This window comes from Syngnathus acus, chromosome 4, assembly GCF_901709675.1.
Source record: "Syngnathus acus chromosome 4, fSynAcu1.2, whole genome shotgun sequence".
Taxonomy (NCBI): Eukaryota; Metazoa; Chordata; class Actinopteri; order Syngnathiformes; family Syngnathidae; genus Syngnathus; species Syngnathus acus.
In genome coordinates, this window is record NC_051090.1 from 409,642 (window position 1) to 421,037 (window position 11,396).

Consider the following 11,396-nt stretch of genomic DNA (forward strand, 5'->3'; position numbering starts at 1 on the left):
CGGCGGCCGGCTTTGATATGCTAAGCTGAGCCAACACCGAGCAGTCAACATTCACACACTTACTACATGAAGCAGCCAGGTAGGTATCAGTTGAGCTAACTCCACAGATCTCAGAGCTCATATTGAATTTCTGTCCATGTGGAATGTGGCCAAGTCATATGATGAATTGAATGACTCTTTTTCATTTTCCCATGACAAAAGCTGGCACCATTATGAAGGTGTCATTTACTAGCTATGATGACATCTCTCTCTCTCTCTCTCTCTCTCTCTCTCTCTCTCTCTCTCTCTCTCTCTCTCTCTCTCTCTCTCTCTCTTTTTGTTTCCACCTGGAAAAATACTCAATAGAAATGTGATTTGTAGTCCAAGCTTTTTTTGAGTCATCAAACAGGCCTTGTCAATAACCCGTTGTCTTCAAATAAATGCGGTCACAGCCACTGCGCAATGCCAATTTCGTTTTCAAAGCAAAATATGGATGCTTTGGAATCGTTCTAAAGCATCCATATTTGGTCCTCCACATTTATTCATCTGGTCCTGACCAGAATATAGTCACTCCCAAGCAGCTTGATTGTTATGCAAGGATGCTTGGGCATTTCCAAGGTGTCACGACGATTGTCACTCCAGTGACCTTTCCAGGTTCTGCCACTCCAAGCATGTTGGATGCGGCCAACGAGTGTGGGACAGCTAAGCTCATCCATCACGTCCACCGCGCAGAGCGAGCGAGCGTGAGAGAGAAGGTACCCAATCCCCCGGCGGTGAGTGATTTCCCTGTCCAAATGCCGCCTGCATTTGATGGCCCAAAATGCTGCTGTTCACGAATGGAATAGGAGAGGGCAAAAGCTTCAAGTTCTTTAGTATTGCACTTGCGTAGAATTGCCTGCTGTTGACTCTCTCTAACGGACGTGTGTCCTCACGAGTGTCACGGATTAGATGGAGCCTATCGCAGCTATTCACACATCTGGACAATTCTCTATGAGTCTTGAATGAATGGAGCATGCTAGTTTTTGGATTGTGTAGGGAAGCCAGAGTATGTGCACAAAACGCACACAAGGACAGGAAAAACGTGCAGAGTTTGGATTTCATTTCCATTTTGATGGATTTTATGATCCTTATTTAGTTGAATTGATTGTATGATCCTTATTTACTGCTAATAGGGGTCGTGGTTTGGTCATTTGGATGGGGAGAGATGGACGGTGGGTGCGCTGATGTATCCAAATTGTTGCAATCTGATCGAAACCGTGAGTGAGAGTGCAGAGGGAGGGATGGTGTCACACGAATTCTCACCACGTAGGCTTCTTGTTTTATTCTCCAAGGAGGAACGCTTTTAATACAACATCTTTGAGATCCTGCAGCCCCCCCCACCCCCCCTTTCTCTCCCTCCCTGTCGCTCTCTTTGTCTCCAGCATCCCTCCCGTTCCAGAAGAGGAGGCGGCGGCGGCGGCGGCGAAGGAAGGGAAGGAGAGGAGCGAGAGGAAAGCAAAGGAAAAGAAAGGAGGTGCGCCCGCCCCGCCGTACCTGACACCTCCAAGCGAGCGCCTCGTGCGCACAATTGGAGCTGGCTTCGGCTTGGTGTCTCTCTCGGCCCACTTGCTCCATCCAATAGTTCCCCGACATCGCTCCCTCTCTCTCGCTCTCTCTCTCTCTCTCTCTCTCTCTCTCTCTCTCTCTCTCTCTCTCTCTCTCTCACGATAGTGAAGGAGTAGCGATGCAGTGTTCCCCTGGCGGATTTTCTTGGATTAGGCTAGAGAGGATGCTTGTCCTGGTGCTGTGTGTGCTGCCGGTGGCACCGGCTCTGAGCGGAACAACCGGGCCTGCCCTGGACAGAAGCTGCGCCGACCTGCGCCAGTTCTACACCGGCAAGGGCTTCACGCTCGCCGGAGTACCTCAAACGGAGACCTCCGGTGAGTTGAGGAGAACAATTCAATTCAATCAAACACTTACTGTATGTCTTCCTACACTTGACACTCTCCAAATATTGTCCTATTTCTGAGAGAGAGAGAGCGCTTAAAATGGTTGTGTTTTGATTGCTCATTCCACATGTTCATTTGCTTATTATCTTCTAAAAGGTGGACCGCTCATGGTTGAGCTCACTTGATGCACTTTATGGCTACTCCCATTTGCAGTTTCTTTGACAAGCCATTTGGGGTTGCGCCCTGCACGCACGCACGCACGCACGCATTATTCCCATTAAAATGATGATAGGTTTGCAAGTAGGCCTAATCAATCTGTTTTACGGTAAACTAATCTATGACCCCAAAATACTTTTATTTGCATCTGTGTATGCATGTGCGTGTGTGTAAATATGATCTGTAATTGCGGCATGCTCTAAAACTCCAAGTGATGCTTATCTATGATAAACATCAAGTCAGGCTGAACAAAAGGGGGTGCTTATACTGCAGCAATCATTCTTTGAAAGCATTCATTTCCATTCTCTAATCATCCAGTCAATTACCTACCCTGCACGTCAGGTAATCAATCAGACTGACAATTGCTTGCTCAGCCCGTTCGTTCACACACACACACGCACACACACACACGCCAGAGTTGCAGTTCACACATTCGGATGAAGTCGCCTGAACGGCCACGGGAGAACCTTTTTCCTTGAAAGCAATCATACGTCTTTGAAAGGTGCACAGTGGCGGTGGCGGCAGGCAGGCTGGAAATAAAGAGACAAAAGACTGTGCTTGTGTGTCAGCTTGGGATGATGCAGAAGGTCATTCACATATGTCTCGCTCGTGCGCTGAGATATGAGGCAGTTTGTGTGCGTGGGTGCTTGATGCTGAACGCCATAGCAACACACGGACGAGAGGGAGGCGTACAAATGCGGCTAGAAGCGCGCTCGGATGGAGGAAACTGGACGATTGGCACAAGGATGAACAGAAAGAAAGAAAGAAAGAAAGAAAGAAAGAAAGAAAGAAAGAAAGAAAGAAAGAAAAAGTGAGTCACTCAAGGTCTCGGTTTGTGCTTTTGCATTTCATTATCTGACCTAATAAGAGTTGAATGTGGTATGCGTGCTCCAGATCTTGAGAATGCAATGTTGTCAGTGTCACAGAGCAGAGGCATTGTCCCACAGGTTTAATTTTCCTGCTGTCTGCCACTTTGTCCGCGTGCCTGCGAGCACATTTCAGTCTCACAATGTAGCCAGCCAGCCAGCCAGCCAGCCATCCAGCCATCCAGCCAGCCATCCAGCCAGCCAGCCAGCCAGCCAGCCAGCCAGCCAGCCAGCCAGCCAGCCAGCCAGCCAGCCAGCCAGCCAGCCAGCCAGCCAGCCTTCACCTGACTCATTTTGTTTTTGCTGTTTGAAAGGCAATACCGCCCAAAACGTTCCATTGACAAAGGCATTATCTTGCTGAGGAGTACACACCCATGTGATCAGATGACCCGCGGCGAGAAAATGAAACCGGTTTCTTTCCTGCTTGGCTTGGTGAAAATTGCGCTAGATTGTGCTTGTTTCTTGGAATTGTCTTTGATGAACAAACAGAAACAACAGTGTCATTTCAAATAGACTTTCAAATCGTATGACCTATTTGATGGCAATTTCAAAATATATGACTCTTTTGATGGCCATTCATACAATGAATACATGAATGGCATGGCAAATTTCATCAAAATGTCATGCAGTGCCATTTTAAGGCAAGGCCACATCTCCTGCGTGTTGTGCGAGCCAGCCAGCCAGCCAGCCAGCCAGCGAGCGAGGAGTCGTCACAGTGGCCTACTTTCCGTTTCACTAACCTTTGAATTCCCTCAAGCCGTTGCAGAGATGATGCTTCGCGCTGTTCACTGGAACCATTCTGCACTGTCAGGCCTCCAAAGCCCAAAATTGTACAGACAAAATTAATCGCTAAAGACACAACAAAGAGCACATATGACACTTCCTTCCTTCCTTCCTTCCTTCCTTCCTTCCTTCCTTCCTTCCTTCCTTCCTTCCTTCCTTCCTTCCTTCCTTCCTTCCTTCCTTCCTTCCTTCCTTCCTTCCATTTTGCTATCAAATTTCAAGCCGTCTGCCCTCTAACGGTGACCCTAATGCCCTTCTTGTCCAAGAGATTTGATGCCCCTTGACAGCCTCTGATGTCCCCCCTTCCCTTTCTTCTCATGGGCAGCCACCCAAACCAACCAACCAACCAACCAACCAACAAGTAAATTGCCGGCTGAATTGCTCAGTGACACAAAAAGAGGCAAAAGAGCACATTTGATTTGTCACCTTGCCATCACCAGGACCATTAGAGCGCTGGTGGATTAAGGCTTGATGTCTAATCTCCTGCTAATCCAGATCACTTAATCTATCTATGTGAGCAGTTTCTAGTTCACAACCTGCCCAACTTGAAACACTACCTAAATGCTCATTCCTTTCCACGTTTTTGGATCTTCAAGTGCAATACGTGCAATGCTTTTTTTTTTTTTCCTCGTCACAGAAACGTGCAGGCTCCAGTCTGCTGCTAATAAATGCTAAATCTAGCGCTCAAAGATAGCCGCCGGGACCTCTGACCTATTGTGACCGACGGATCCACCTTTGAATGCTCAACTTTGCGCAGTCAGGCTTTTCCCTAGTCTGGAGCATGTTTTTTTGTTTTACACAGTGAAATGAAGAGAGTGCAGTTGACTACTCCCAAAATGACCTAAAATTAGCGTATTATATGTGAGCTTGGTGCAATTGCAATACATATATGCGCAACACAAACACACACACACACACACACACACATGGTGGGCAGCAGACAGGGCTGGTCTGTGGTAGAGAAGGGTATTTTTAGTCTGGTAATGTTTCAGACCAATATAGCATAAGTACCTCCCTGTCTGAATCACATGCACACAAGCCTCTTTTCATAGCAATCAAATAATCACTCAGTCAGTGGCTTCAATATTTTGTTCTTCTCAAAGAAAAACCGCCAAGCTAATTGGAAGACACAAAGAGCGAGGTTGACGAACACAGGCAGGTGGAAACAACAACAAAAAACAAAAACAAACGGAGATAGCCGCGTCAGTCAATTTTGCCAGCGGTGGGGCCAAAGGTCCATCATTGTCATCATTTCAAGTGGAGCCAAAACTGAAATCATTAGTCCGTCTCTACATGATTATTTCAACCACGCTTGTGTCATGGCTAAATTACACTTTGTCACAGCGTCTGTAAATTTCACCGGGCTGCCGGTCCGTCCGTCATTGTCGGTCGGCCCTTGACCTCGTTATGGCTATTTTAACCCCGAGCGCTAGCATGCGTACGTACTACGTTTTTCGTACTCTTCCCTGCTTGCACGCTCAGTGCAGAAAAGAGACAAACTCACTCCACTTGCACTGTTGTTTGCACTGGTGCGCTGAACTATTTTCCAACATAAACGTTAGGTTCAAATATCACACGAATACATACGGTATTAATACGAACGTTGAAACATTGCGACTTTCTAGGGATTTGTTATGATCAAAAGCTGTAACCATAGATTCAACAACAAATGCTCCAGACAGTTTGTGTACACAACAACAATGAAATCAAAGACGAAATCCTATCTCTTTTTGCTGTGAGTGTGCGTTTCGAAGGGTAAAAGCGGGCGTCGGATTTTTTTTCCCATCCGGTGTGAGTTTGTGTCATGAATAACAGTGGCGTGATCTTCTAAATTGCATGTCTGCTGACCTTGATCCACATAATTGAGGCTAGCTACAAAAAGAAGCGTGGCTTTGGATTAATCGTAAATCTGTTTCAACAGCAGTCTGTCTCAATTCCATCAAATACAAAGTCTCCAAAGGCATCAGTGCAAAAGAGAATCATTGACAACTGCAATAAAAGCACCACTTTGGATACACATTCAGATTGGATGCATGCCATTAGTGTGTGTGCGTGTACATGGAAGGAATAGTAAATTGGAATTCTTTTGATGTTGGCTCGTAATAATGCCATGTGTGATCCAAGCGCCTTTCGGTTCAAAGTATGAATGGAAACGTTCCCTAATTGATGGATTGTAAGCCATTCTTAAATCATGTTGTCCAGGTGAACATCTCAGGACCTGTCCTCAAGGGCCAACCTGTTGTACCAATAGCATGGAGGAGAACCTGGAGGCTCTAAGTGCACGAGAGACAGAGGTGCTGATCAAAGAGGCCGGCAGGTCACTGCAGGCTGCCTTCAACACGCTCTACAGAAGCTTTGACAGTACGTAACGTGTGTGTGTGTGTGTGTGTGTTCAGAATGAACTCATTACTGTTGGCGACTTTGTTTGCTGCAAGCTCTGGATGTGCTCTGCACCCAACTACAACTTCAATGGTAGGGGGGGATGTGTATGTCAAGTCCGTCAAGGGGACCCCTGGCTGGCTCTTATAATGAGGGCAGGCAGAGTCAGGCACACACAATGAAACACGATAAGCAAGCCATGCCCTGATCCTGAAGGGGACGCACACACACACACACACACACACACACACCGGGGCAGGGGCTGGTTCCACTAATGAACAGTTGACCCACTGAGGAGAGGAAAGGGAAAGGGAGAGAAAAAAGATGGATAAACGGTGCAAGTGACAAATGCGTCATTACGGCAGATGTGACGGCTGGGGCCACCGGCCAACCGTTTCCGGCCTTCGCGGCTTTGGATCGCAAGGAAAAAGATAATGGGGTGAACGTGACAAGTTCATTGTGTCTATTTCTAAATCTATAAATGAATGATACATGAGTAAATGAATGATACATTGGCCCCAATTTGTTCCAAGCAGCGCGGGTTGGTTCACTTCCTAATAAAAATTCAGATCTGATGTGAATGAATTGAAATACATTGATGGGGGGAAAAAATTCATTCCCATGATTATATATTAAATGATTCAAATGAATGAGAATCATGTCATAGGCATGAATGTGTTTCTTCCTTTTTGTCCTCCCAGCCTATTTCACTGAGCTGCACGGTCGCTCTGAACGCTCCCTCCAGGAGGCGCTATCTCCTCTCGGTGCCCTATACTCCCAAAATACAAGACTCTATGGCGATTTGTACTCTGACCTGAAACAGTACTACCGCGGCTCAGCTCTTAACTTGGACGAGACCTTGACTGAATTCTGGTCACGCCTTCTGGAACGCACCTTTAAAAGCTCCACGCCGAGAGAGGTGAGTCATCATTCCATCTTCAGAAGTCATTTGAGGTGGACCAAGGCAAAAAAAAAGCAAACCGCAATATTGCTCTTTGTTGATCATTTTTTTCCCAATGGCGTGATTAAAGCTATAAGAAGATGCACAAGAGAATCAAAAAGCTATAACAAGGCTCTGTCGCTGTCACCACCACCACCACCACCACCACCACCCTTGCAGGTCACCCTGTCCGAGGACTACCTCGAGTGTGTTGCTAAGCAACAAGAGACCTTGCGACCATTTGGCGATGTCCCGCGGGATATGAAAGCAAAGGTTATTCGGGCCTTTGTCACAGCCAGGTCATTTGTCCAAGGGCTGATCATCAGTGGGGAGGTTGTCAGGAAGGTTTCACAGGTGAGTCTTGTATCAAACACTTCACAAGTACTTTTGGACTTGATCACACCAACCCAGATGAATATCTGTGCTATTGAGAGACCGACCATATTGACCAAGTATCCGTTGTTTTTTTTCCATAGCTTCTACGTGCTTAAAACACTTTTCTAGTTCTAGACAGGATTTTTACTTACGTATAGAGCAGGGGTGTCAAAGTCCAGTCCTCGGGGGGGGGGGGGGGGGGGCCGCATTCCTACATGTTTTCCAAGTTTCCCTCGTTCAACACACCTGATTCAAATGATCAGTTCATCCTCACGTTCTGCAGGAGCCGAGGACTGGACTTTGAGACCCCTTGTATAGAGGCTGTACGCCATGACACGCAGTCTAATATATGATTCCTTCCCAGGTTCCTCTGAGTCCAGAATGTGTGAAGGCCTTGGTGAAACTGGTCTACTGCCCGCACTGCCGTGGCCTGGCCTCCGTCCAACCTTGCGTCAACTACTGCTCCAACGTCATGAAGGGCTGCCTGGCAAACCAAGCTGATCTGAATCCCGAGTGGCACAATCTTATAGGTCAAACAACATTGAGGAAGGTACCGCCGCTCGCTAGGATATTGACAAATTCCAATTGCATCTTCAGATACCATGATCCAGGTGGCATCGAGTTTCAGCACCGAGCCCGGTCTGGATGTGGTCCTGTCGTCCATCCCCTCTCAGATCTTTCAGGCTGTCCGCTTGCTAAAGGAAAACATTGACACCTTTTCAGCCAAAGTAAGATACTTTTACTGCACTTTTTTTTTACATGGAGTAATTATGGTCAACAAATTGCAAGTCTCAATCTTCAGTCTGTATTTCTGAATTCTCAAGATACGCCTAGAGAAGTGTCGGCTAATGACTGTATACCTACAGTATATCCAATCCCTTCCAAAATGAGCAATGTAACTATGTCTGTGGTGACATCTAGCGGCTTGTATTAGAATGGCTTCCATTCCACACTACTCAGCAACGATCTCTAAATGTAAATCAATGACCAAATACAATATGTGTAAATGTGTCCTTTCCCCCCTGCCCCCACCATAGGTGTACCAAACGTGCGGCACTCCAGTTGAGTCAGGCACAGAAAGTCCAACGCTTGTTGAGCCAAAGAAAAAGAAGAGCGGTCCTCTGACAGCTTCAGAATACAAAGCCTCTCCTACTGCGGGCCTCAGACTTGAGATGCAGGTGTGTTCACAATGTCAATCGTAATCATTTGGATGCTTTTCGAATGGACTTTCGGGTTTGGATTTGTCATGCTGTCATGGTCAGGTGTCGGATCTCTCCAGTAAATTGAGGGAAATGAGACAGTATTGGCTGCAGCTCCCCATCGCGCTTTGCAGTAAGTTGTCAACAGGCGGCGCCGACAAGGAGAAATGCTGGAACGGCATTACGAAAGCCAGGTGGGAAAGAAACTTGCAATGTTGTCTTCAACTGTCATTCACTGGTCTTTGTCCCAAGCCCAACCTCATGTTCATGTCCACTTTGTCTATTTCCTTTCGGCATGTCTTTGTTTGTCACTCCTGCACTAAGTCATTGTTATAGCATTCTCACTCACTCACTCACTCACTCGCTCGCTCGCTCGCTCGCTCGCTCGCTCACTCACTCACTCACTCGCTCACTCACTCACTCACTCACTCACTCACTCACTCACTCACTCACTCACTCACTCACTCAGCACCAGTTCCTTGTCAAAAATCAATATTATTCCTATTGTTCATTCTTCCTGAAGATACCTTCCTGAAGTGATGGGGGACGGCTTGGCTAATCAGATCAACAATCCAGAGGTGGAGCTTGACATCACCAAGCCAGACATGACCATCCGGCAACAAATCATGCAACTCAAAATGATGAGCAACAGGCTGAAAAATGCCATGGACGGCAACGATGTGGATTTCCAGGACGCAAGTGAGTAGAGTACATTTTTGCACCAATCACTGCCCAAGCTTAAAGCTGCTTCAAGCTGCTTCAAGCTGCTTCAAGCTGCTTCAAGCTGCTTCAAGCTGCTTCAAGCTGCTTCAAGCTGCTTCAAGCTGCTTCAAGCTGCTTCAAGCTGCTTCAAGCTGCTTCAAGCTGCTTCAAGCTGCTTCAAGCTGCTTCAAGCTGCTTCAAGCTGCTTCAAGCTGCTTCAAGCTGCTTCAAGCTGCTTCAAGCTGCTTCAAGCTGCTTCAAGCTGCTTCAAGCTGCTTCAAGCTGCTTCAAGCTGCTTCAAGCTGCTTCAAGCTGCTTCAAGCTGCTTCAAGCTGCTTCAAGCTGCTTCAAGCTGCTTCAAGCTGCTTCAAGCTGCTTCAAGCTGCTTCAAGCTGCTTCAAGCTGCTTCAAGCTGCTTCAAGCTGCTTCAAGCTGCTTCAAGCTGCTTCAAGCTGCTTCAAGCTGCTTCAAGCTGCTTCAAGCTGCTTCAAGCTGCTTCAAGCTGCTTCAAGCTGCTTCAAGCTGCTTCAAGCTGCTTCAAGCTGCTTCAAGCTGCTTAAAGCTGCTTAAAGCTGCACAACTCATCGACATTGAGACTATTCTAATTCTTAGATTGATCCGGCCTGCTCATCTTTTTGTAGACACGTTTGGAATAGGTTGCAAACATCGACCACACAGCGCTGTTGAGTCCAACGCAAATGAGCATTTGGCTGTTTTTGCCCAGGCGACGACATCAGCGGCTCAGGGAGCGGCACGTGCCTAAGCGGTCAGTGTACTCGAAGCAGACCAGGACTTTATGCGGACCCTCAAGACACCGAGCAAGTCAAAGGTGCGGCCACGTGTCGAGGCCGCCGCCGCCCGTGGAGCCTCCTATGGCTGCTCCCGTCGGCCGGCCTGCTACTTTTTGCTCGATGATGCTCTGCCACCTGCGAGACTCTGAGGTGCAGAGAAGGACCGCATCATCATACGGGAGCTGGAGGAAGAGGAACAGAACAGTCCATTCAAGAACGTTGGTGAAGAGGATCAGAAAGTGGCACCTACAACAGTCTTTGTTTGCTTTTTGTGCTGTCACTATAGTTTGATTGTATTTGTTGAGCTGGCTTCAATGAATTCCAAGAAAGAGAATGATGAAACAACCAAGTTACAAAAGAGGAGTGAATGGTGACATCCTACAAGGTCTTTTGTGCTCCACTCACCAGGGACTGAGCTCAGTGACAAATGCAGCCGTGCGTTCAAGGCTTTTTATTCTTTTCGTTTAATCCCGTGTTGAGGGTGTGTACCTAAACAACATTTAGTATGTAAGATAGAAATGTACGCCAGTGCGCATCTTGTTTGCATCCCATGGAAACAAGACAGGCGCCATGGATGTGTGTGTATATATATATATATATATATACATATATATATATATATATATATACTACGTTCATAATATATTGGGAAGGAATCCCTTAAAACCTGTCAAGTAAGTTTGTGCTGTTTGTTGGCTTAACAAATGTTTGGCCTACACAGCAATGAACACCTGCCTTAAATGTTGTGATTGCAAATGTTATCGTTCTCATCACCTCATCAAAACTCTTACAAAGCCCAGATAAGCAATTTCCTAAAATCCCTGATTTGATTTTGCTGCTATTTCAAAAAACGTCACATGATTCTGCCGCTTTTAGTCGCCAAACGGAGCACATATCTATGTCACAACACACAACCCAAGGGGGGATTTTTGGTGGACATCATAAGGGCACACCGAAGCCATCCGAAAACAAAAACTCTTTACTAACGACACTCCCTTGCTTATTTTTCACGGAGCAGAACTACAACACTGGGTGGAACGGGCTCCAAGTTTTTTATGATCAATGATGAAGACTTGTGACTGGGTAAACTCAAATGAGCTCTTTATAATTGTTGGAAGATCCACAGTGCACACAGCAAGGTAAAATGTAAAATATACTTTGCAAGACCAAATAAAAGAAGCAAACAAGTGGAAGTAAAGTCAACTTTTCTTTCTGCAGTTTAAATTGCGTTGCATCAA

At 46.6% G+C, this 11,396-nt stretch overlaps 1 protein-coding gene across 1 annotated transcript; it reads left to right on the forward strand.

Moving 5' to 3' along the window:
* Positions 1 to 1,220: 1,220 nt before the first annotated feature.
* On the forward strand, positions 1,221 to 11,361 carry LOC119122034 (glypican-1-like). The gene is made up of 11 exons (XM_037250195.1): positions 1,221 to 1,613; positions 1,652 to 1,898; positions 5,975 to 6,133; positions 6,853 to 7,070; positions 7,272 to 7,445; positions 7,831 to 7,996; positions 8,064 to 8,194; positions 8,504 to 8,644; positions 8,729 to 8,859; positions 9,189 to 9,364; positions 10,092 to 11,361. Exons 2-11 carry the CDS (start codon positions 1,703 to 1,705, stop codon positions 10,280 to 10,282), a joined length of 1,683 nt encoding a protein of 560 aa, XP_037106090.1. The 5' UTR covers positions 1,221 to 1,613; positions 1,652 to 1,702; the 3' UTR covers positions 10,283 to 11,361.
* Positions 11,362 to 11,396: the final 35 nt, after the last annotated feature.

What these genes read in the sequence shown, in the direction of transcription:
- LOC119122034 (XM_037250195.1), top strand. Translation starts at nt 1,703, where the DNA reads ATGCAGTGTTCCCCTGGCGGATTTTCTTGGATTAGGCTAGAGAGGATG. An exon ending in GCCTCAGACTTGAGATGCAG is followed by an intron (nt 8,645 to 8,728) that starts GTGTGTTCACAA and finishes TGTCATGGTCAG; the next exon opens with GTGTCGGATCTCTCCAGTAA. An exon ending in AACGGCATTACGAAAGCCAG is followed by an intron (nt 8,860 to 9,188) that starts GTGGGAAAGAAA and finishes TTCTTCCTGAAG; the next exon opens with ATACCTTCCTGAAGTGATGG.